The sequence below is a fragment of the Sardina pilchardus genome, chromosome 5, assembly GCF_963854185.1.
Source record: "Sardina pilchardus chromosome 5, fSarPil1.1, whole genome shotgun sequence".
In the NCBI taxonomy this organism is placed as follows: domain Eukaryota; kingdom Metazoa; phylum Chordata; class Actinopteri; order Clupeiformes; family Clupeidae; genus Sardina; species Sardina pilchardus.
Window position 1 is genome coordinate 22,278,587 of NC_084998.1, and position 27,015 is coordinate 22,305,601.

The 27,015-nt window shown below is 43.2% G+C and overlaps 1 protein-coding gene across 1 annotated transcript; it reads right to left on the minus strand.

The window, feature by feature from the left end:
• Nucleotides 1-3,211: 3,211 nt before the first annotated feature.
• Nucleotides 3,212-25,913, minus strand: clint1b (clathrin interactor 1b). Its single transcript, XM_062536948.1, has 12 exons — nucleotides 25,745-25,913; nucleotides 17,120-17,224; nucleotides 16,579-16,675; nucleotides 16,090-16,198; nucleotides 14,498-14,662; nucleotides 12,004-12,187; nucleotides 11,046-11,280; nucleotides 10,153-10,225; nucleotides 8,558-8,635; nucleotides 6,479-6,753; nucleotides 5,823-5,964; nucleotides 3,212-5,528 (listed from the first exon to the last, which is right to left on the minus strand). Exons 1-12 carry the CDS (start codon nucleotides 25,783-25,785, stop codon nucleotides 5,143-5,145), a joined length of 1,890 nt encoding a protein of 629 aa, XP_062392932.1. The 5' UTR covers nucleotides 25,786-25,913; the 3' UTR covers nucleotides 3,212-5,142.
• Nucleotides 25,914-27,015: the final 1,102 nt, after the last annotated feature.

Sequence of the window (27,015 nt, forward strand, 5' to 3'; positions counted from 1 at the left end):
CATAACCTGACGATTACCAATCGAAAAAAAAGAGATTGACAGAACATTTAGGATCTCCTCAGTGAAGATAAGATAGAAGGCCAAAGATAAGATAGGTAACAGTCAACAGTTTAGGAATTGCTTCTGTAATAGGAAGTTAGGATTTTCCCTGTCTTTGAGTCCATAACTTAAGTTAGGATGAGAAGTTAAGATTTTTTCTGTAATACGGCCCCAGGCCCGTAACATTCTGTCTGTAGTGGCCGCCCATCCCGACCTCATCAAGATGGTGGAGAGGTTTGCCCGTCAAATCCGCCTCAAGGACTTTATTAACACATGCCAGAAAAGGTGAACACATCACTGGACACCATAAACACTTTACTTTACATTTGTTTATAAGAGTGATAAATGTACCAAAAATGCTATTCATTATTGTTTAATCAGTGCACAGACAGTGTAGATTGTCTTGGTAATGTGCTGTTTTTTTCCTGCAGACCTTTGCGTTGAAGTGAACATCAGAGCCAGCCAGAACGAGACCACATCCACGGGGTCACAGACACACACACAACACAACTGTGTGTTACAAAACACACACACACACACACAGGATAATGTTGTAGAGATACGCTAATGGACATCCTTTCACACTTTAAATAAAAAAAACAACAAAGTAATAATCAATTATTTTGATCACCTCAAAATCATGTGCAGAGGGGGTCACAGACACACACACAACACAACTGTGTGTTACAAAACACACACACACACAGGATAATGTTGTAGAGATACGCTAATGCACATCCTTTCACACTTGAAATAAAAAAAAACAACAAAGTAATAATCAATTATTTTGATCACCTCAAAATCATGTGCAGAGAGGTCCAACTTAAATTTGGATTATTTTTACAGTTTTTTTTTTCAATTGCTATCACAATTGCTATCACACTGAAATGACATGCATAACACAATTATTTAAACTGACACACAGAGACCAAAACCTCTTCTCAAGTCTCCAAAAGTCTAAACACATGTTCTGCTTTACACACATTTTGTAATTCAAAATGGCACTTTGGACTACTAAACAGCATGCATGTATATAATTTGTGTATAATTTTAAAATGCAAACTGATAAGGTCACTAGGTCAGTATCTCAGTCGTCCTGATGCTGTCCACCTGACCTGGTACTTTCTGTCATCTAACGCATTTGCACACTCTGCTGGGCCGAACAAGCATTGCACACTGATCTGTGGATTGGCTCCCCCCCCCCCCCCCCCCTTCTTTATGTATTTTGGTTTTACAGTTGCTTCATAAAGAAGCAAAACACTGATGAATAATGAGAAAGGAGACAAGGAGGGAGGGCAAGGGACATAATAATGAAGATGAATGTCAATTTGTTCAAGTTAAATTGATCTGGAGTGAATAGTTTTTATGAAAAAATGTGTGAACGGAATCTTTCAAATAATGGGAGTTCAGTGCAAAAACACATCTGGAATATTCTGCTAACATTTGGAAAAGGTTTTATGGTCAGATGAGACTAAGATTGAACTTTCTGGAGACTAAGATTTAACTTTTTGGACTGAAATCCAGGCGCTATGTTTGGCGAAAATCGAACACAGTACACCACCGAAAACACACCATACCTACTGTGAAGCATGGTGGGGGCAACATTATGTTGTGGGGATGTTTCTCTTCAGCGGGAACTGGGCAATTGGTCAGGTTGAAGGGAAAGTGGATGCTGCCAAGTTCACCCAAATTCTTGAAGAAAACCTGCATCCCTCTACTTGACAGCTGAAGATGGGCAGGTCATTTACCTTCCAACACGTCAATGATCCTGAACATATTGCCAAAAGAACAAAGCAGGCTTAAGGATAGGAAGGTGAATGTCCTTGAGTGGCCAAGTCAGAGACCTGACTTAAATCCTACAGAAAATCTGTGGATTGACTTGAGGAGAGCAGTCCATCGCCGTTACTCACAGAATTTGACTGGATTTGAACAATTCTGAAAGGAAGATTGGGCAAATATTCCCCAATCTAGGTGTGCAAAGCTAATTAAAGCAAAAGGAAGCTCTACAAAGTATTGAATCAGGGGTATGATGATTTTTCCAACCCTGTTATTCTAGTTTATCAATTTTTATTTAGAATTCATTTTCAGAACTTGCCTTTTTTTTTTCATTATTGTGTAGGCCTACAGCTAAACTTGTGAACAACACTGGAAAAATAGGCTGTAAGACAAGCAAAGTAACTATTTCAAAGGGGTAAGATGATTTTCTATAGGCACTAGTAAATTTACTAACATAAACATTACCAGAATTTACACTTCACATAACTTTACACCTGAAAGGAATATAAAGTTCATTAACTAATCATAAAATGTCACCCAAACATAAGTGGGACGATTCATACCGTTCATTTGTGCTGATTGGTCAAAATATGCAAAATAGCTTTTTAACTTTCTGTGACAAACATTTTGGATATTTACTATTACTGTATACTATTTTTCTCCTATTTATGGAGGGGAAGATCAGTTACAACACTGCATAAACACAAGAAGAATATTTGTTCACAGACCCGTTTTCGTATGCAAATTGGTCAATAACATGATAACCATACGCATATTGGCTCTCACAAAATGATGCCCAGAGTGTATATGTACTAGCCTGATGTTGTCATACTCACAATTCTAGTAAGAATGTGAGTCTGCTATTGCTCCATTGGGACGTAATTATGGGGAGTGTTTCAACCAATACCAAACCAAACAGAGCAACGAAATAGCTTATATCTTCTGGTCTTTTTTTTTTTTTGGAAAGTTATGCAGTATCTTACACCCGATTCCAATTCCATTCAAAACCAAGATTTCAAACAAACGAGGGGACAACATCACGCAAACATGCCGTTTTACCTTGATGAAAGAGAACCTGAGTTTTCCCACATATCCACTTTGGCCTAAGTTTTCAGAAATAATCATGGGATAATCAGTGATAAAACCTGCTTCAGGCAGATTAACAGCTAGCTGGCTAATGGTTGATCCTTCCCTTTCATAGAATTGATGTGCTTAGGTCTAGTAACCACACTTGGACCACTTGGCATGAGACTCTAAATAAAGCAGAGTGACTCTAAAGCAGCCTTTTTAAGGTACTCTTTCCAAATTCATAAATTCAATGCCTTCAAGACTTTTTTTAAGACCCTGCGGGAATCCTGTATGTTACACTCAATGGAAAACAAAGAGGCCTTTGGACGTTTCAATGAACTATTTAATGTCATACATAAAATGTATTGAGAACAAATCAAAGAAAACAAATCTATTTTATGAAAGAGGTTCCTCTGTCTTTCTGCTTCTTAGCTCATAAAACTAATGTTTTTTTTTTTTTATCTCCCGTCCCTAAAACAATGTATATGAATATAATAAAGTTTTATAATGTTAAGTATTAAAATAGGAAAACTAATCCTCATGGAATAAATCTCAAGAGTAACAAAATAAAGATTTGGTCATTTTAAACATAATGCCTCAGAATGTGATGGGAGGAGATCTAGGTATGTGTTTTGCTTGAGTGTGTGACTGTCACATGTTCAGCAGCTTTTGGGAATTAAAAAAAAGAAATAAAAATAAGAAACATGCAAATAATCAGCAATGCAAATCTGAACAGCTTCATACATGTACTGAACTAGCCTTTGGCTCAAACCTCAGAGCGACAGAACAACCACCATAGCTGCAACTCTCTCACAAGTTCAACTGCTACAGCACTTCTATTTATTGTATCATCAGTGTAACATTGTATCATTGTAAGTCAGAGGCAGAATCTGTTGGACGTTCTTTACTGACAGTACAATTGGAACAGCTCTCTGTGATGCACTGAGCAGCCTTAAATGCTACCATATTGAAACAGCCTGGTTACAGACATGAAAGTCTAACTGGGTTATCATACCATAAGTTTGACCTTGTGCGTTCAAATCCAGACTCTCGTCATCTCAGACTTGTAACTATGAAGGGCTGTGGCAAACACTTCACTTCAATCATGATTTCTTCTTCAGTCAACCATGTCCTTCATTACCAATAATGAAACAAACCAAAGAAACAAAAAAACTAAAATTCTTGAAATAAATTTAACCAATATATTAATAGTAATAATGATAGAAAAAAAAAACCACACATCATACCATGAAATACAGTAACATCTTGATATACTGAAAAAACAGTTCTCATCATTACACATGTTCTAGGGTTGAATACTGGCTTGCTCTGAAATGTGGCCCACAGATATAAGAAGGCAACTAGCTTGCTGTCAGGCACTCTGTTGTTGAGACAGGCTGGCAGTCACTAACTATACTGTGAAACAGTTCGGATCACATGTCAAGCCTGTCTGTGACTGGAGCTGTGAGGGAGAGAGTCCATTGAGGAATGACAGCATTACGAGTGAACTGCTCATGTTTTCCTTTTGGAACGGTGGCCATCTTGTAACAAAATGGGATCAAGTGAAGGAAGTAGAATGTAATTTTGTAACAGTATGACTGAAACATAAAACAATTTAAAAAAAAAATAAAGAAATTAAGGACCTATGGTAGCTCTTTGTCCATCAAGCCTTCTTACCCACATCCATACTGTCCAAGAGGTCTTAATAATGCAATAATTTATTTCTTTGCACACACACAAAAAAAGAATATTTACAAAGACAAACGCTTTCATTCTTCCGAGTCACAGCATGAAGTATGGATAATGTGAGGTAATTTCTGGAATTTTCTTTTTTTTTCCTTCATTAGACTCTAAAAGAAGCAGAAACACTAAAGTAGAAAAAGATGGGAAAACAGGACTCATTTGATCGTGTTGTTTTCTTGAAACAGTATTGGTAGACGTACCGAAACTCCAAAAGATACTTTCTTTGAAGTATGCTATGTATACGCTTTCCATTCCTCACTCCCTTGACCCTCCCGCCCCCTAAAAAAGCTGCTCTGAAACCGCAACCTCATTCTCTTCCAACCCAGGAAAGACCCCAGAGAGCAGAGGACTGATGTCAGTTGCTTGCTTGTTTAATTTTTTTTTGTTTGTTTGTTTTTTTTTCAGTTTGTCCATGTGAGATAGGCAGCTCAATTCCCCCCCCCCCCCCAGGTGGTGCTTTCAGCTCTCCTCATAGTCTCAAAGTCTTCCTTCCTCTCCTCCTTCTCCTCCTCATGTTCATTTACCAAAGTTGCCAAAGTTTGCGAAGGCATCTTGTTTGGGTGGCACCATGCCAGGGGTCATTCCCTGGCCCATGCCCATCACTGGCATGCCAACAGCACCTCCAGGCAGGACCACCCCAGCAGGGGCCGTCATGCCCATGTTCATGCCAAGCATTCCCTGATTGACGGGCACACCCCCGACTCCCATACCTCCGACACCCATCGTACCCGTTGCCATGGCTGGGGGGGGTACCGCCATGCCCATTTGCCCGCCCGACGCCATCATGGGGCCCAGGGGTGGTCTGGGGGCACCTGGAGCAGCTGCTGGCGGAGAGTTAAGGTTCATGCCGGCAAAATTCTGAGCCATCATGTTAAGGGGAGGTTGGATACCTGTAACCGGTCCTGAAGAAAACAAAAACAAAACAACAACATTATTATTATCATTACTGTGTCCAAAGACACGCAAAATGATAACATGCCACAAAATAATGATCCTGATGGGTTTTTTTTAGCTGCTCAAAAAAACAGAACTCCTTCATAAATTAGCCAGGAGACACATTCATTCTAAGTGACTGAGAGTCTATGGAAAGGTGTGTGTATGATCTAAGAAATTCCTTTCTAAAGAAGTAAATAGCGCCACAAGCCACCCACCAATGGTGTTGAGCGTGGGCTGGGAGGGCTTGGGCGGCTGCATACCGGCCGACAGGAAGTCCAGGCTGATGTTGACGCTGGGGTCGGACCACGTGGCGGGGAGGGCGCCCTTCGGCCCCGGTTTCTGCATACCCATCTGCTGTGCCATCATGTGTCCCCCTAAGCTCTGCATAGGACCCCCCAATGTCTGTGTGTGGGAAAAACATCAAAGCGAAATAAAGTCAGAGTCAATCGTCCCTGTGAGATATGCATTCTAAATCAAGTAGACATTCTTGGTGTTTTCATGACCAGGCTACAGACATTCTATTACATATGAGCAAAAGGACAAAACAAGAAGGCCATAAGGCCAAAAATAAGACAACAGCGCAAAATGTTCTTTATCAAGATATAGACCCAGGGTAAGGGCAGCTATTAGGGTTATGAAGCATAGACCTGAGCTTAGGGCGATTAAGCTAGGCTTAGCTTATTTGCTTAGGCTTATCTATGGCATTCATGGCAGCACAGAAGGTCTGCACCATTACACGGCTGGTCATTACTGTTCAAAAACTCTCCCTTTATAATACATCCAAAACCTGACCACTTGATGGCAACCATGGCAGTATTGTATTGCTCCAGTTGAACTCCATGCTCAAGCGGAGTCAGGAGTTAAGGACGAGACATGAGAAAAGGCGTGACTGTCCACAGCCGTCAAGAGACCGCACCTGAGACCGTGACATGGGCATGCCCTGGTTGGCACACATGTTGAAGCTCAGGCTCTGCGAGGCGCTGAGGGTGGCGTGGTTGGGCCCCATCAGGTCGAAGAGGTCGGCCGAGGGGGGCTGTGCAGAGGACGCGGGCGCTTGGGTCGGGGCGGCCTGGACGTCGCCGAAGAGGTCCGTCACCGCCGGGGGCACGGCCGACGCGGCGCCGGCGGAGGCTGGCGGGCTGGTGGTGGGGAAGGCATTCCACTCACCAAACTCTCCGTTACCACTGGGGGCTGTGCAGGGACACAAACAATCTCAGTCACGGAGTGACCATTTCCTATCTTACACATTTAACACGTTACATGTTTAAGGAGACATCTTGCGTGAAGCACCAATGTGATAGCCAATGGCTTGAGATCTCCATGCCATCACCATGCTAAATCAGACATCAAGTATTAAAAGGAGCAGTAAGTTATACATTTTTAATCCAACGCACCCTTTGTCACATTTAGTGAAACACTGTCCATGCTATCACTATGTGCCAAAATAAACAGTGTTTGTGCACTGCCCTGTCTCTGTAAATGAGGGACCAACTTAGTTGCTTAGATGGAACTATAAACAGGACCGCAAAAGGGAGGTTTGCCATTTGATTGATTGGTTGGTTGTTGAGTTCAAATTAGAATCTTGGACTGCATTCTGAAGAATATGGATTACGTAACCATCAAAATATTAAATAAAAACGTTTTTTCTAGTACAACCTATTTTTTTAAATTCTTACAGAAAATATGTTTTGCATCCTAAATTCACACCTAAAAATAATAAATCACAACTGAACAGAAATGTGTAGCCAGGTTCTGCTGCCCGAGACATTGCTATGTTCAGGAGGTGGACATTGTACTTGGTGGTTGTGGTGATTTTTTTTCCCCTCCAGAGAGCATTTCTTTTTCCAGGTTGGTGTTGAGCGAGATGTAGGTGTACGCATGTGTATGCATGAGTGTGTCTTCTCCCTTTTGATGGGGGAGTGGGGTCAAGCCATCCGCCCTGAGGGAGGTGACCACATGCACAGCCCACATCTGATAGGATCTGACATCACACAGCACTAATGTTGACATCCAGGTCCATCTCCCCCCAAAAACACACACACACCAACAAACACCACCCACACACACACACACAATTATACATGCAGCATATCATCATAGCACACTCTGCTTTCACAGTGCAGCGGCATTAGTTGACCCTGCTGCAGGTGATGTGCGTTGTGGTCGGCGTGCATAAAGGTAAACTGGCCATCGGGGAGCGACCTCCGAGGAGGATGAGGAGGAGTGGAGGAGGAGGTGAAGGGCGCGGGAGGCCGGGCCGGGGCCGGGGGAGGTGGGGAACGGGGTGAGGAGAGGCACGGAGCGTGAGGCCCTCGCGCTGACGGATGAGGGAGGACAGGTGTCCATCCGCATCTGCCTCAGAGGCCCGCGCCTCCATCTGGACGAGTCCGACCCTAATCAATATTTCAGCGTCCTTCCAGCACGCAACGTGCCCTGGTGTACCCTACACATGGGCTGCTGCTGCTGTTGTTGCTGACACACACACACACACACACACACACACACACACACACACACACACACACACACACACACACACACACACACACACACACACACACACACACACACACACACACACACACACACACACACACACACACACACACACACACACACACACACACACACACACACACACACACACACACACACACACACACACACACACACACACACACACACACACACACACACACACACACACACACACACACACACACACACACACACACACACACACACCTTGTGCTTCTCGACCAAAGGCAAATGGCTCCCTATAAGGCTGCTGGACATGCCAATATCCTTTAGTCTTCACCTTGTTTTCCCATCTTTTCACACGTTAAAAACACACTCTGATAATGTCTCTCTGATGGGAAATGTTGGGTGATGAAGTGGAGGTATGGAAATCTGTTGTTTGTTTGTTTGTTTGTGTGTAGTGAGTGAGAACACGCTAGCTCTAATCTAATTTCCCCCAGCAGAGCTGCGGACTTACCAGCTTTGGGAGGGAGGCTGGCGGAGGCGGCTGGGGAGGAGAAATCAGCAAAGCCCGCGATTAGATCTGAACCTCCACCTGCCGAGAGGAACCAGCAGATCAGACAGCAGAGATTAGCCTGTGTCTACTCTCCCTCACGCTCTCTCCCACACACACACACACATGCACACACACACACAAATCCCTCTTGCTTTCGTACACACTGCATCACCTTCTGTCATATCTCATCGGCGCACGCTTTTCCTCACAAACATGCTGTCTGTTGTCTGTCTGCTTCTGCTCTCGACACACACACACACACAGTCACTCACACACACACACACACACACACACTTCTAAAAGGCAGAGTGTGAGGCTGATGGGTGAAGACAGTGGCAGGATGGGGAGGAAACAACACCATGTGTGCCGTGTGGCCCCGTGGGTTCTGCACCTCCACTCTGTGCACTGTGTTCACCTCACAGCTCGTGTGTGTGTGTGTGTGTGTGTGTGTGTGTGTGTGTGTGACCGACTCATGCAGCCAACAGTCTCCCTTCCTCCTCACACAACTACCTTCACTCAAAGACCTACAGTGTAGGCCACCACTAGCGACAGAAAAAAGAAATCAGATTCCGAGAGTCAAGAGCAGAAGTAATCATCCTCATCTACATGCATTTTTACTTAAAAATTACGCTCGAGGCAACATGCAGTAGAAAAAGCAGCAGTCACTGTTCCCATCTAAGTTCCTTTCAATCTGCAGGAAAATATGTTTTAGGTCGGAATTTCCAACATCACGCATGACCAGAGGTTTTAAGTGAACAATACGATGTTCCCCACATAAACTAAAGACAAGAATTTTACTGCAAGATCTTGGCCATATATTATTTGCTTGAACACAGAATTAGACTACACTCAGCTCAAACATTTGCAATCTGTCTGAAGCACCCAAAGTTCTACAATCTGTCTAAAATCTTGCATTCACTCTCTCCCTTTCACACACATACAGTAGGTGTCTTATGATGCTAACTAGCCATAGCATCCAAGAGAGGCATGTAAGTGTTCACACATACAGTAGGTGTCTTATGATGCTAACTAGCCATAGCATCCCAGAGAGGCATGTAAGTGTTTGCCCACAGCGTGTGTAGATCATCAAGTGATGACACATCAGATGACTGGTGATAAATCACGACGCCCAGAGAGGCGTTCCACAAATAGCCAGTAATGCATGATTAAGCGATATGGCATGAGTCAGAGCGAGGTTGGTAAGATACCCCTTGGCACAGTGGTCCGGCCGTGGGCACGAGGCCAGCGACCAAGCGCTGCAGGGAACCACAGCAGTGGACATATCCTTTACCAACGCAACTGTCGTACTGCTTTTCTATATATGTTCCATTTACTTAACTAATCAAGTTTATAAAGACGTCAAATTGTGTATTCCACCATTTATACTGATCTTAGTCTATTCATCCTCCATCCCCACAGTGGCAGAAAGGGTCAAGAAATTATATTTTTGGTACAAACAAAAACAACAACAAAAAAACTGTTGGTTATAGTGTTCACAAAATAAGCATACAGTACCATAGAGCTTAAAGGCAGGATGTTGCCATAAGGGTACCTACCACTGGGAGGTGTCTGCACTGGGTCCACCATTAACAGGTCTGCAAGGCCACTGCTTGATTGACTGATGGATGTCTGAGAAAAAGACAAATGCCAAATTAATAACAGGAAAGACTTTCAACTGAATTGTGAGGGGAAAAAAAAACACTGGCACATAAAGGTAAACAAAACAAAACCAACAAAAATCCACGAAGCATTAAAGCCATACAACAATCATACCCAGTATGCCGGCAGAGGTTTGGCTGAACTGGAGCTTGTCAGTGCGTAGCCATAAGGTGGCAGCACAGGCTTAGCTTCTACAGCACACACTGGCAACACGCCCCTCCCCAGGCACTCCTGGCCAAATATGCACGTTCCACAGCTCAATATCGACAAGAGTGTGTATGTCAGCCAATTCACGACTACGGATCCTTACTCTTTCTATTACTATTACCTCTCTATATTTTTTTGATTGTGAGTTAAAAATGTTGGCACAGATGTGCATGGCAAATGCACTGTACTGTATGGAGCTGGAGCTGGTTATATAATTGCTAGCTCTAGCTGTTGACTGTTGTCCATAGCAGACATGTCACTGTGGAACAGGTCTCAGTTGTGGTGAGGTACTTCAGCACATAGGAGTATCTAGCCTGTTTAACCTTTAGCCTTTTTGTGCATGACTAGTTGACTGCTGCCTACAACACCATCTAGTGATTCAAATAGTTAACTAGTTGATGAAACCCATAGTGCATACCGATATATGTATGTGTATGTTTCAATCTAGTTTTGACACATACTAGTACAAACACATGGAATGCATTATTTCCATTACATCTCTCATTCTTCTAAACATGTGTGCACTTGAAGCAAAAAACGATACTCCTAGCAGTAGGATGTGGTGTGAGTGCTGATGGGTTACCTTTGCGTTGTCTGCGTCTGGACTGCTCTTGTCGCCGGTGTAGTGAGCGGCAGCCCCCAGGTCCACGGTTTTAGAGGGAATGCCGCCACGTTTGCGCGCAGAAGTGGTGGCAGCTGTCGTGGCGTCTGTTGCCTCGGTGACTGTATTGCCCTTGTTTGTGATGCCGTCCTCTTCATCCTTGAACTCGGACTTGGAGGGTGGGCCATTTTGCGATACTCGGTCTTCCTCGTTGTCACTGGGAAAAGACAAAGCTTCAGTTTAACAGAATTTCGGTTGTAAACTAAAGTTGGGGTGAGAATGTTACTTGGCTTTTAAGCCTGATCCATGATCAACCAACTTCATAACTATCTGCTAGAGATTGCAGAATTTGGCCAGTTGGAGTGAACAGGGACTATGGAAGTCTATGGACACAAATCCACAGGAATGTTTTTGATTTTTTGAACCGACTCTCAAGGGAGTAACAAGGTGCATGATGCGGTCCAATTCCACTAATGACTGTATCCATCCATCTTAAAACATCTGGGACTATCAACCACAAAAATAGACCTTCTTTTGCCTTGAAATATGATGCCCATTATTTCCTGTGATTGCACAATCACACGCTTTTCTGTTGATGATTTAGACTTAATGATCATAATGACAGAAGGGGCAGGACATGCCAATAGGCAATAATTGTCTTTTTAAAACCTGTTTAGATTCTAAAAGTTGCACAAAATTTATATTAATGATAATAATAAAAAAAAAGCCTACAGTGAGACTACACAGATATAACATTTTTACAACCAGTAAAAACATTTTACTATTTGATGTGACATTTCAAAGCTTTACATGCAGGTGCTGTGTAACGTGTGATTTCCTTGTGTGGCTGCAAAAAGAGGCTTGATAATTGGAACAAACCCACACACACACACACACACACACACACACACACACACACACACACACAATAAACATGTACCTGATTCTATCAGGTGAGTCATCACGGTCTTTCTTGCGGAACTTGTTGATGGTGTCGTCGATGGTGCTGCCGATCTTGTCGCTGATCTCGCCCAGCTTCTCGCTGAAGGGGAAGCCCCCTTTACTCTTGTCCCAGTCCTCCTCCCATTTCCCCTTGGAGTCTCCGTCTAAACTCCGCTCTCCCGCTGGACACAGAAGACAGAGAGACACACTCATCACTATGGGCTCTCTGTTGCACACATCACTGACATACTCGTGAGGCTGCGTGGGAGCAGTCAGAGGGACCACACTTGTATCCACACTTGTATACATATGTATTCGATGTGTACACATGTATCCGTGTTTCCATTTGCAGTTGCACGCATACAGTACATGCATGTATTAGTGTTTTTCCGTCATAATTTTTTGCCTCAGAAAAAAAAAAAGACATTATGAACTTGCATGTCAAAACGTACAGTGATAATGCAGACAGACCTAATTTCCTTAAACAGAACATGTGTGCTTTATCCAAATCAATGATGGGTCAACATCTTCATACACACAATGAGTCACAAAATCCGAGCGCTTCCTCCTGCCATCCGTGGGGATAAAAACAAATATTTTCCAATCGCGTTTTATTCTCCGTGAAGCTTCAGTCTGAACACAGTCCTCCAAAGCCTTCACCAAGTTGTGCCAATGAAAAGAAAATCGAATTTTGATTGGCAGACATATGGAATTACTAGTAAGGCTGCAAGTAACGATTATTTTCATAATGAATCAATCTGTCAAACATTTTCTGAATTAATACATTAGTCATTCTCCAATTCCTTTTTTTGTCTAAAAAAAAAAAATACTCAATCCAAATAATCAATTACAAAAACATTTATAGCAATAGTGATAATCGGTGATTATCAATTGGATAAATTACAACATTTGGAAATGGTTGCAGTCCTAATTACTAGATAATAAAACTATTCCATATTCACAAGGGGAGAGGCAATAGACTTGATATGTTTGATATCAGGTGACTGGTAGCAATATTATGAGGGGTAAAAGACTTATTCATATCACTGGAGCAGTACATTGCTTTAATTATACTCAAGTGTAGACCAAGGCTCAGCAATAACTTGAAGCAAAGGTTATGCAAAAATTTTTGCTTTCACAATGACTCTGCCATCAACCATGAGACGTGCGTGCTGTGATATCTAAAAAGTCTGTGGCTTAAAAACTACCGGCCAAACGTTTTTCCGAGCTTCATTTTAGCTCCTTTGCAGCAGTAGTTCGAAGCATGCATTAATACAATATCCGTATTTTACTTTGTCCTGCAGACCTAACATTTTATATTACCTCAGGAACTTACTTTAAAAGATAATAAATTCAACCAACTGAAGTAATACCCCCCACTAATCTATACGTATTTCAGCTGCCTGCTCTGAAAAGCGTGTGGAAGAAGGGCTACTCTCACTCAAATCTGAATTCATACTGAGCACCACTGACAACTTCTCAATCAGACACATACAGTGTGCACCCCGCCGTCCTTTTGATGTTGCATCACCAAACATAATTTTTAAAGTGCCACATCACTAATTGACAAACAGCCCCACTACTCTGCCTAATGAAGAGAGATATCAGAGTCCTGAATCAAAGATGTCACATCAGAGAGTCCATTTCAACTGAGGGAAGAGGGGAAAAAAAATCAAAAGCCTTCACCGACTGCTAGCAATGCTAATGACATGGCTGGGAGCCTGAGAGTCTGTATGATTAGATACACTATCTCCTGGATCTGAAGAGAACAACAGAGAGATGAAGAAAAAAAAATAACAACGGTGCTTTTGTGTGGTAAAAACATGACTGTAAAAAAAAAATCCTGGTGATTTAGTAAAGCAAAAGTTATTGCCCTTAGTAAGAAAATAAAGCTAATCAAAGGAGAAGTCATATGTGAGCGAGGGCTTGAGGGAACGGGGGACTATCTCCAAAGCGAGAAGAAAGAATTCTTCTGAGATGACTGTGCTTGCTAGCAAATCCCCTAATGAGCCTTAGATAGAGGATTACAGAAAGCCGTAGGGAAGGTGTCATTGTTCAATTAATACTCGTATTGTCATTCACAGAAGGCTGGTTCAGAGTGCATTCATCTGTGGCATCACAGTTGAGAAGAGAGTACCTGAGTAAGTTGCCAATAAACTCAATAACATCTTTTTGTTTAGTCAAGGGGAGGGGGGTATATTGGAGGTTCAACTCTGACCCCAAAATTAAGTCAACATTATTAGTCGACTTAATCATTCAAATCACAGAAAATCCTGGCCTGCCTACAAAAAATGCTGAACATCCACACCTACAGTACACACAGAGAAAACCATTGGATGAGCCGTGCTAATTCCATCAAGCCTACACAAGCAGATGGTTGAAACAGTCTCCTTGCACACAAGCCCCTGCCCAAACACTGACAGAAAGAGCCACATCTGCCACTGTCACCTACTGTTCCCCCTCCCCTCCCTCCCCCTGTAGCGCCCACTCACACTTGAAGCCGCTGCCCATGCTGTCGGAGGAGACGCCGATGTACTTGTCCTTGTTCTTCTTGGCCTTCTTCCTCTCCTCCCGCAGCCGGTCGTCGTCCTGCACAAAGTCCACCATCTCCTTCACCTTCTGCCGCACGTTGATGCCCTGGTCCTTCCCATTCTCGTCTGTGGAGGCATGATAAATTCGTTGATAAACAAATAATATAAAAATATCTGAGTAAAACGTTGCATGCTTAGAGAGTGAATTATGATCTTTGCAGTGGTGAGTGGTGGCCCAAATAAGCTTAGAGCCTGCCAGACACTGGCATATATCCTCTGTCGTAAGTGAATTGTGGCTTTAAAAAATCATGACATATTTTAGCAATCTTTCAATATTGTTCAAATGGGAAAATATCCCCTAAGGACAGCCCCATATCCTTTGGTATGGGCTGTGAGACTTGAAACCTGTCTAGGCATATACAGTAACTGCAGTAGTTAAGAGATTTCTGCAATAGAGATTTCTTTTATTGAATCATATTCCGTGCATATGAGCGCACGGAAATCCCTGTTGTGTCTGAGTAACCTGCACAGAGGTTCAGCATGCTCAGTGCTGCCAACCGTCTGCAGTGGCACCAGCTGTTCATGTGGACTCCGTAAGCATTGCGCCGCACAATGGCATCGATTATCCCGGAGAAATAAACATAAACCCACATGCACTGCACTGGTGCTAAAATGTCACTCAGCACTGACTCTTTAGAACTATGCATACATAAACAATGTCCTGCTGGGGGGGGGGGGGGGGGGGGGGTGTTGGCCTGGAGCGCACATATTTAGGGTTCCCCACATTCTCTTGACTTGACTGTTTGTGCCCATATCACATAGCACAAGATTGGTTCCTCTCGCTACGACATAAATATGTTCCCTGTATTAACCATCCCACAGGTCTGTGTTTATGCATGTTTAAAACACAGTCCTCGTATGCTTCGACGAGCACCGCATTGGATGAGACGTTTACAAAGTACCAGACGTATGATGAATGCACATGTAAACATACATACATGCTCTGCAGCCACTATATAAACACAGCCAAACTTAACTGCCGCGTGTTCTCCCACCAACAACCCTCTATGAAACATACTGTTGTTATTATTACGCAATAAAAACAAGCACCGACAGTAAAGCTGCATTATTCATAAAAACCAGCCGCCATCGCAAACACTACAATGTGTCAACAGAATTAATGTTTGAAAAACTGCCCAGCTTTTCAGCAGGGGATGCAAAGACCCTTGAGTCTACTGGAAATCATCTGGAAAATCCATCCGTTGTAAGTCTGAAAGGCAGAATCCAATGGTGGTGGAGAGTGAAAACGGAGTGCAATAGGCAGTCGCGGAGATAAAGTGGCTTCCGCGCGCAGCTCAGTGACGTTCCTCGCAAAACAAAACATATGCACTGTTGCATTCACTGGTTCTAAAAATCAGGGCCACTATTTTGACAACAGAGGAGATGATGTGGTGGATCCCGTGTATGCATTTTTAATGTCACTCACTATAAACGCAGCCACAGCAGCGGGTGAACCTTTTCGAGCAGGAAGGAATCTCCCTGCACACACTCACCGACAAAGTGGTAGTTTTCCATGGAGCGGAGGTCGTATATGTGCTCTCTGGCGCTGGTGACCACTCTCTCAGAGCCGTTCCTGATGAGGTATGCTAGTAGAAGTAAGGCCTGAGGAAGAGGAAGAGGAGAGGACGAAGAGCAGACGGTCATCACAAACCTTTCACAACACCTTTCACAACCTGCCAGTGTTTCTTTTTTTTCCTTTTTTTTTTTCTTAAACAAATACAGATGGGTGATGCTTGAGTAACTGCAAAACCAGCATGAGGTACATGCTCAACGGCTCAATGGGGAACAGGCCCAGTTCTTCTCGGTCTGTTGGTGTTTAGTATGACACAGTGCTGATACAACAAAAGTTTAAATGTTCAAATATACATGCACAAAGTCAAATTCATATATGTAACTGAAAATACATGCCTGAAAATGCAGCCTACTCAAACCGTGCATTCCCATACACATAACTGAACTGAACCACATTTTGCAATGTCTACCTTGTAAACTCTTCTCCAGTTTTTCTTGTTGTCTTTCAGCATTCTGGTCCAGAGCATATTCATAACCTCAGGGAACTGTTCGTACATAAACGTGGCTCTGAAGACAAGAGAGAGGGGGGGGAGGGGGGATTACTAGACGTCATACATTTGGCCCGCCGCACTATGAAATCACTCAAAAGTACATGAAAAAAAAACACTACAAGCACCCTGGAGTTGTTTAACTTCTACATGACCTTTGGAATACAGGATACTTAAAACCCCTTTGTGAAGTAAGAATAATAAAGCTCAGGAAATTGCCAGTGCATCTTGCATCAGACTAATTCCTCAATACGCCCAGTACTGTATTCTAGAAAGACTGATCATTACTTTGATGATGATGATGATGCATGATTATAACCACTGACTACAATATTAACACATCATTTTCCAGAGCAGATTTTAGATATAATAAGTTTGGTGTTTTTGTGGCACGGGATGGACTGAGACTCCAGCGTCCCTCTCTTCGGCCTGCAAGAGAACGCTTCAGCTCCGGAACACTCACTTGGCAATCTCTCCCATGAGCTGTCCGGATGGCCCCCAGGGATCGTCATTAGTGGCTTCGCGAACCTTCGACTCGATCTCCGAGTAGTTCATCACCACGTTGGTGCTGGAGAGGGAAGGAAAGAGGAAGGCGGCCGTAAATAAAACGTGGCAGAACTTACGGTCAAGCTTAGAGGAAAAGGAACGACACATGACTTAGCCTATCATTCAGCGGGTAAATTCTGATCTCTTTATTTGGCCCTGATGCATGGCTGCGGTGAGAGATGTACTGAGCCCTGCCCAAACTGGATAATAGCTGGCACCCTTCTCCAATCGTGTTTACCACGGCTTACGGGGCAGGCTGAACACCCCATCGCCTGGACGTGACTGCCAAAGCCTTAAGTGTGTGCAGCTTTGCTGTGCTGTGCTCTGCACTGCACTGTGTGGAATCTATCGCCAGAGCAATCACGAGGAGATCCAATCACTTCCTGTCTAGGGGTGGATTTCGTTCGGCTACTCCAAGCTGTCCGTCAAACGGCAAATGGCAGGAAACAGCTGGAAAGACTTGAGGGAGGTTGTGGAAGGAAACGCAAACGGAGAGACGAAAATGACAACCATTAAATAGACAGATAGTTGAAAAAAAAGATGGAAAGAGTTGGGGAGCAGCTTTAACATATTAAACGAAACGCACATAAACCTAGACACTTGGGCCATTGAAATAACCTTTTGGCTTGAATGAAAACTACATACATTTAAAAAAAAAATGCAGAGGAAGAAAGCAAAAGAAACAAATGCCACTCAGGCCATGGCGGCAAATAACAGCTCAGACGATGAATGGTGTTATTTTACCGATTTTGTTTTTATAAACTTGGGAAACATACCACTTGAGCCATTCTCAATTTAGGCCTCATCAGATTACTGTGGCAAGTTGAGAAACTTAAGCCCTTCTGATGAGTGAAGCTGACAAAGATGATGAATGTTCTTACCTAAAACGAAAAAGAAAAAGAAAGAAAGAAAAAAAAAAAGACAACGATTTCAAACATTGGGTAACATTGGGCGAAAAACAACGAGGGGTGTGGCAGGTCTGAGGCCAATGGTTTCCATCTTAACCAGAACACAATTCTTCGCCGAGCATGTTGTCGTAAATCAGGGCAACTGTGAGAGAAAAGGCCTCGCTGGGTGTTCAGAGAGAGTGCTTCTGGAATGTACCCCAGAAAGCTTGGGATTCCGATCACATTGCGACATTCACAGCCCCCCTCTTGCGACTGCCCGTGCCTGAGCCAGCACTCTGAGCCACACAATTAACCACACTTCTTCAACACTCAGCAGACACACACACACAAACACACAGACACACAGACACACAGGCATTACCTCACGGGCTGTCAAATACCCCAAATGTATTGTGTGGTGGTGCCTCTAGTCTAATGAGACTGATGCACTGAGAACAGGCAGCTATCAACTCAGACCTATTGACTGGTTTGAGAAGATCAATAGCTTAAATTGCAATTAGTCTGCGCTAACCCCAGTAGCCAGCAATGATTGGTCTTGGAAGACCACCTGTAAAACTAGACAACCAACATATCAGACAGTCTGCAAAAATGTCCTTCCATCAAACCCTCAAATAGATGAAGACATTCAGTGATGCTCTAGCAAACCTTTTCCTCCCACAGCTGGGAGCACTTACGGCAATCATCGCTAATATCATTTAGAGCAAGACCAGCAATCACACCCTGTACTTTCACTGCTAGTAAATCCCACTGTGTGGCTGGGTGGGAGAGGAAGAGAGAAAGACAGAGATGTCATGAGCAGAAAAGCGATCTTGGAACTTCTGGAAGTCATTACTGAAGATGGGCCTGGGGAGAGCTGATGTTAAATGATAGATACAGGAATGTGTTGGGGTGGAGGGGTAAGGTCAGCAAAGGGGTGTTGGCCAGCCCAGTTCTGTATGGGCCTTCTGCTGCTAACAACTTCACTCACTCCACAGCAACACCTGCACTGAAGGCGGTGGGTCTTCTTCGGAGTTGGGATTTCCTGTTCGTCAAGATGGCCAATTGGCTGTTATAAGCCCACTGAATGAGTGAATCTAATTTCTAAAAGGTCATGGAAAAGGACAGTTAGAACGTAGACTCTGCTGGGGCAGGGATCAGGCATTAGGCTGAAAAGGCAGGGTCTGAGGCAACCCTTACAAAACAAATAGCCCAACTGCAGTTTGCCAATCAACAAAACATGCAGTACATGCAGAATGCAGTATATTGGACATGAACAATGAGTATTGCAACTATACTGTACTAATCTTAACTGCAAAATGCTGGACATGAAATTGCATTGTGCTGCATTGTACTTCAAAAACCTGCTTTATAACTGTAGTTGCTTGCCGCAGAACTGCAATTATTGTTTTGCAAAGGGTGCCTGCTTAGTTTACTTGGGGTCTGGATCCAACTACACGATCATTACATGGCCAATTTTACTTCAGTTCTGCTTCAGCTGTCGAGAAGAACATGTGTTTTTTTTTCTTTTTCTTAAAAAAAAAAAAAAGCAGAGCTAGCATTGCCTGCCTATCTTCGGAGCATATTTGCTGTTCTTTACTCTTTCACACTCTTGTGTTTGCTCATAGTGCTCACGCACACACAAACCACCGCTAACCTTTGGCACGGCTGACGACACTGCCAATGAATGAGGACATTAATCTACTTCATGCGGACGGACCCTCAACAGGGTATTTCTTGAGGCGCTCGAACAACCCAGAGGACAATCACAGAATGACAAAACTACTTTAGGTTCCAGATTTCTGACAGCAAGACCGAAATGTTAATGTGGGGTTAATGTCAACACAATCACAAACTCAAACACAAACTCAAGCATAAAATTTAGGCGAGCATTGCTGAACTGACAACTACCCTATGGCCTGTAACAGTTATTTCAAGTGGTCATTCCAGGCCGAACTCATCTGCAATCGGCTCCAGATTATCCAAGGTCGTAACGACCCTGAAGGAGGATCCTGACAACCTGGGCTCTGTTCACCACACAGATGGTCACCACCTCAGCTGATAAAAAGCGCTCCAGCTCCAACCCTTGCTAGCCCAACGGGTCTAAGGTTCCTTCCTGCCCCAATATGGAGGCAGATGGTGGAACAGTATGCTTGAGTGACTCAAGACATCGCCGTAAAATGCTCAGACAGAGACATTTCAGAATTATTGTGCGAGGTGTGAGCGAAAACAACGAAAAAGCAGGCAAATGTTTGGCCAGACTTGGACTACTCTTAGCATGTGATTTTGGTTTTGGTTGTTTTGCCGAGTAAGCAACCACTGCAAATGTAGCAGCCAGTCTGGATTGTATCAGTTCAAAAATCAAGTTGAACAGCCAATAATGTCCTACTCGCTACTCACAAGGAATACCCACACACTAGCTCCCCTTTTACCTGGTTATCTGAAGTATCACCAGAGGTTACGTTTCAAGCCTCACTCTTTTACAGACTATTGCCATATTTAAATAGTTCACCGGGCCGCATGACATGTGTTTCACATATAATCTAAAAATAGAAGTGAGGCATAAAAATACGCTTTTGTCTACTGTCTACTACAGCGTGCAAAGCATGCTAGTTTAACTTTATACATTGATTCCAATGGAATTCTATCACCAACAATAGACAGACATCAGGCGACTGAAAAACACTTCAAAAACAGCTCTACTCTAGATTTCGAGCAAGTTACCATATTTGCAAGTGCCTTTAGACTAAGGCGAAATTATCCAGAAGGTATCCAGAAAACTCAAATAGGTCTAAATGGTACAAAAAAACCATTCTTAAGAGGACATTACTGCTTGGAGTCCTAGGGACACAAGACAAGTCATGCACTGCTGTACCACTTAATTTTTCACACCTTGGTTTCAGTTGACTGGACACTGCGGTGTCCTTTCTTAATTGGTAGCTCTGCTGTCAATACGCCCACTTGCTGACTTGACAGCGTTCATTATTTTGCAATTAGCCTAACTCTGTGTGTGGCAGGACGTAAACAACATCCAAAAGGAGTTCCCACAGTGGACCCCCATATCTTCTGGTGTGTCAGTCAGTCAGTCTGAAGGACCGTATCTAGACCTAAACCAGTGGCAGTGCTTCAACAGATTTTATTAGTAGAAACAGAAGAGAGACCGCAAGGAAAAGAGACACAGAGATAGAGATAGAGATAGAGAGAGAGAGAGAGAGAGAGAGAGAGAGAGAGAGAGAGAGAGAGAGAGCGAGAGAGAGAGAGAGCACAGAGAAAGAGGTCAAGCGGCACAGCGCAAAGCAGGACCAACATTACAGGCAAAGAAACTGCAGCACAATGAATAATGAATGGATGGTTATAAAGACAGAGACCAGCCAGCAGCACATCAGTGATGCCAAAGCAAACATACATGAGACGAGACGAAGTATAAAAATAAGGAATATGTATAAGCATCCTACTGGAATAATCGATGAGCGACAGAGTTAAGTGCGATATGCTCCTGAGGAAGAGGGGCATAAAAACACACTATCCTCTGCCTTTTGTGCGATAAGCCCTTATCTTGCCTTTTCTTCTATCCCTTTCCAGTAATACTCCTGCTCGCCTCAATCCCATACTGAATGAGGATGGGCCTAGTTAAGCATTCACCAATGCCATGCAGGCCTTTTGAAAACTCAGGAGCCCTTCTTGAAAGATCTCAGGGGCATTGGCTTCTCCAAAAAAAAAGAAAGCAAAGAACCTTATTGTACCTAAAGCAAGAGTCTAGGGCAGCAACTTTCAGATGGAAATGACAATGAAAAGTATTTCGCTGATACAGGTATCAATAGGAAGCTATGGCAAGGGCCTCAGAAGCCGTGAGGAAAGAGGCATGTGACATTCGCCACCACAAAGCGAGCGAGAGTTTGTGTGTAGCTGTGGACGCTAGCTGGGGAGAAAGGAATCCCCCCCTGGGGAAGGAGAACGAGACGTTGTGGCGCATTGTAAAAGCAGCCGCTCTGTGTTGCGCCAGCTACTAGGGAGCTCCACTGGTTGGCACGCCGCTGGTTGACGCTCACGCCGCGTCGCACTTGAGCTGCTGCAGTGTTGTGTTAGAAGTGGCACCGTGTTCCAGGAGCTTGAGTCTTCAAAGACCAAAAAGGATAGTGGTGGCTCAGGGGACACAGTCGGAGGGAAAATCCATCTCGGTCCTCCTGACTGCACACAGACTGCTGTCGCTCAATTACCCTGCTCCCTTTAATTGGGCCTGAGGTAGGCTGCTTCTTCCAGTTGTGTGCCCTTCAGTAAAAAGTTATTGACTGGACTGGAAGAATTGCACAGAGGCAATTTACAAAAACAAACTACATGTCTAATAAACAAGGTATATGCATCTCTGAAGTGAGTCTAGCAAAACTGTATCAAAATTCCAAACTAAATGCTACACACACACACGTCAAAAACAGATCACCTGGAGATTCTGTCAAATTCAAAATATCATTGATCCATTCTTGTTTGTTAATTCAGCAGAGAGTTCTCTATATTGCAGCACGGACGTAAATACACTAAAACACAGCATAGGCCTCCCTGAAGTTAAGCATTATGGTCAGGTTTGTCAATATACGCCTAATCACGAAAGTCTGATGTGAAACTGCTAAAGCTCCTAAAGGTTACAAATTAAATCCAAGCCTATTTACAGTAACACGGTCCCACTTGGTCATAGTTCAGCCTGTCAAATGTGTGTCTAGACAAAGATGTGTTCTGCACATACCTAAAAAGAATGCTTTCGAAGATAGCTATCTATGGGTAGACCCCAGAGTTGCAAACATTTCCACAAGAGGAAAATATTAATGAGGACATTTGTGCCTTTTTGAAACTATAACACCTGTGTGTGTAGGGGAATGTTATGAGCCTTATGTTTCCATGGCATTCACATGTTTTACCTTTTGTCAGCGATGCTGATAATAGAACAAAGACACTGTTGATTCAGCCCAAATTTCTTATCATTAGATGACCAATGAATAGAAACTGACAATGCCCTTTGCTACTGTGCACCCTTCTTTATCAACTCAGGTGCTTCAGAACAATGCTAATTTCAAACCCCGGACTGTTCCATCTAACAGGGAAACTACATCAGGAGCGTAACTGAAGTGTTCCGTCTGCTGCAACAATTAGCACAATAATCAATGGAAGTACCTACACTAGACGTGCTAGAGGTGTGCATGTTTGAAAAAAAAAAAGTCTTCTTAAATGTTTTTTTTACGCGTCACGAACAGAAGGCTTCAGTTACGCACCTGGTATGGCTTCCCTGTCAGTGGGAGGCTTGTACCCATGTCACTTGATATGCCAGTGTGTCAATGATAATCCAGTGCACAGAGTAGTACAAATGGAAAAGTCTGCATGACTAAGCATTTGTTTATTTGTGTCTACTGTACGTTCCTGAGGAGACTCAGACTGCAATAATAAAAAAAAAAAATCAGTACTGGTCAGTACTGGTCAGTGCTGTTCTGTGTTTGGAGAGAGGTAGGGTGGCAGAGAAGAGAGTGAGCCTCACAGGCTGGTGAGGACCAGCTGTATTGATGGCTCCCGCCATTCAGTCTCACTCATGCGTGCTACCAGCCACAGCTTCCATTACCATCAGCTGACTCCAGGCTCGGTCCAGGCCGAATGGTGGTACACGTGTGCGAGAGAGAGAGAGAGAGGGAGAGCGAGAGCAAGCGAGGTTATGGAATAGCCAAAAACTTGTGGCTCAGCAAGGCCATTTCTATCAACAAGAAAACCACAGAGGAACAAGAAATGTTAATGCAAAGATTCAAGTTACTGTTATTGCTTGCACCACCATTTATTATGACCATGTTGACAGTGAAGCGCAGAAAACTGTTCAAAAAGAGTACAGGACGTCCAGACATACTTTTGTTGGCTTGACTCATTGGGTCAGAAGCAAATGTGTCGATGACGGACACTGTCTAATCCGCAACCTAGCAATATTGTACTCACAAAACAAACTGTATCTAATTCACACACACAGAGTCAATGATTGTGTGCGTGTTTAAGAGTGTGTGCAAGAATGGTTGGGACAGAGCCCTTTTCTCCATCTGGTCTCAAGAGGGTTTAACCTTTGAACCTTTCCCTCAACAAGCATAGCTTTGTTTAAGCTCAGTGGGGTCATGCTGAGGGAGTGACCACAGAGACCCATTTACTGTAGTAGGGAATGGTGAAAAGACGCTTGGGAAACTTGCCTTATCAGGCAGGCCCCAATCACACCTACTCAGCCATTCAGCTTATGCATTTTTCTCCACTTTTCATCATTTTGATGCATATGAAGTCTGGAGTTTCGATTGCTTACCACACCCATTCCTGTGTCACCGCCGGAACTTTGCCACACAACAACAAATCGGCCAATCCATGCCTTAATGTCAGGGATCAAACAACTGGAACAAGCTTTCAGTTGTATCACACTATCCAATCTCTCACACCATATCATGTTAAGTTCTCAAAAGGACAGCATACCAGTTGACTCATTTAGGTTTACGTATTACCTAAAATCACAACAGGCCAAATCAAATCGAAGGGTAAAGCAATTGCTCAACCGAACTTTCATCCTTCAGTACCATCACAGATAGACCCAGGGCATTTAATACTAACGCATTTTCAGACGGAACGGTCGTTAATAACAAATGTATAAGAGAATAAGGTTAACGTTATTGAATACATCATGTTTGCATTTGGGAACTAAGGGTTAGTTAACGTTAAGGGTAACGTAATGCCTATGCTGCGTCCAAGTCATTGGAAGAAGGATCGACTAGCTTACAATAATCCTTGTAAACAAAACAGAGTGTGTATGATCGCGTGACTTAGCTTGCATATGAAATATACCAATTATAGCTAACGTCAATTGAGAATAACAATGACTTTACTTAATGACCAAATGTGTCGCCACACGACAAATGTGTCGTTTTCCACCTAGCTAGCCAACATTAATGGCTAGTTAGCAAACTGCACGAGGATCATTTGCAAAGGAATTTCTGACCATTTCGACACATTCTGGCAGCTGTAATGGTTTAGGTTTCGGTGCATGAAGCTTGCCTAGCCTTTGAGTTAAGCAATTATGATGGGGTTATTTGCCAGCAAGCTTTGCCTAGCTACCGACTTAGCTAGCCAGCTAACAATAACAAGGGCCTCAACATGTTGATGGCTAGCTTACGACTCTGAGGGCAAACAGGACTGTCGCAGTCATATGATATATATTGTATTACAACCACTGCACTAATTGCATCATGATACACATCACAAAACAATATCAGTGTGAATAACGCTATGTTAAGCCCGGGCGAAAGGCTAGTTGGCTAACACTTCTTATCCTTCGGGGATAGAAATAGTGACAGGTAACATTCACGGTAAGGAGCCTGACACTCAGTGGATATAGAACTGTTGTGTTGTACTGAAAGCCAGAACTCGTGGTAGAAAGACGCATCAGGAAAGCTTCTTATGTGTGGCATTTCGTTTCAGTGGCTATTTTGTACATATTAAAGGCTGTCATAGAAACCTCTGTCGGCTAGCAAGCTAACCATCAGCTGAGCCCATAGTGTGACGTCACGTGCGGGCTACGTGTTTCCCTTGTCTGGATAAGTAGCCTTCAACTAACGGGCCTTGCTAACAAACGGTAAAAAGAAAACAGAAAGCATACTTACGCTTTATCAACTAGCTCCCTGACTTTCCACATATTCAGCATCCTTTCACTGTAACTGGGGCTCTCCGCCTCAATATCTCGTCGTCCTTTTCTGTAATGCCCACCGATGGACTTGGATTTCTGTTACCGACAACCCAACCCCTTTTACCTCTCCAGTGCTGATAGCGGTAGCGGCGGCGGCGGGGCCGGGTAACTTCAGTTACTACGACAACATTCTCCATACGTCATATCCCAGCGCCTATTTAGATAACCCCAATGACAGGAAATGTAGTTCTTTTTATAAGAAATTGACATTATATTGACAAGTAATTCAGTTGTTGGTCTGTCTGTGTTGAAATGCAGGGTGAATAATGCAATAAGGCTGGTAAATAGCCTATTGAAGTAGTGGCATGTGTTTTGGTGCATTTATTAATGCATTGCCATTCCTTGGCATCAAGTAGGCTAACTCAACTAAACACCAACATCACCACTATAGGCCTGAAGATCTGATTAGGATACTAGGCCAAAGATTGTTTAGCTTTATAAACCATCTCTGACTAGGCCAGGACTAGGCTACTAGGCTTCCATTAATCACCCTGTTGGCCATGCATGACCCATCAGTCAAATTCACTGAAATAGCCAACCTGTTGTAACCCAACATAGCCTAACAAATCCAATAGGCAAAGGATTTGTTGACACCATAGGATTAGCTTGAAGTGACTTAGGGCCAACTTAGACAGATCATTACTTATAATCTTTTTTTCAACAGTATATCCTTAGGAAACATAAACTCTTGTCAAAGCCTGGGAATGCAGCTTGTTTCTTTTAGGCTACAGTAAGTCACATAATCAAAGCCAAAATGCTAAATATTGTGTTTCCCACATAATTTCAATTAAAGCAGATTTAAAACAAAGTGTTAATGTTATAGAGTTAATGTTATATGGGATGTTATAGAGTAAAGGTTGTGTTAGGCTACCTCAAACCAAATTTTAATACAGTATGTTGTATTTGCATTTTAATTACCTACCGAATTTAAGCAATATGAAACCGAATTTGAATATAGCCTATATGCTGAAACTGAATTCATTAGATTGAAACTGAATCTCAGTCAACTTGAAACTTAATAACATTTTGAAATTTAACTAATTTGCTCTGATATATCAATTATCCTCACTGAAAATGTTCTTCTTTGTACTTTCACATTCAGTTCACAAAATGCAGTTTCAGACTGTGAAATTCAATTTCAGTCTACCGAGACAAAAACAGCGGTCACTAAGGAAGAGCAATTGAGTG

What these genes read in the sequence shown, in the direction of transcription:
- clint1b (XM_062536948.1), bottom strand. Translation starts at nt 25,785, where the DNA reads ATGCTGAATATGTGGAAAGTCAGGGAGCTAGTTGATAAAGC. An exon ending in CAGCCTCCCTCCCAAAGCTG is followed by an intron (nt 6,754 to 8,557) that starts GTAAGTCCGCAG and finishes GTCCCTGCACAG; the next exon opens with CCCCCAGTGGTAACGGAGAG. An exon ending in CCTGGACTTCCTGTCGGCCG is followed by an intron (nt 5,529 to 5,822) that starts GTATGCAGCCGC and finishes TGTTTTCTTCAG; the next exon opens with GACCGGTTACAGGTATCCAA.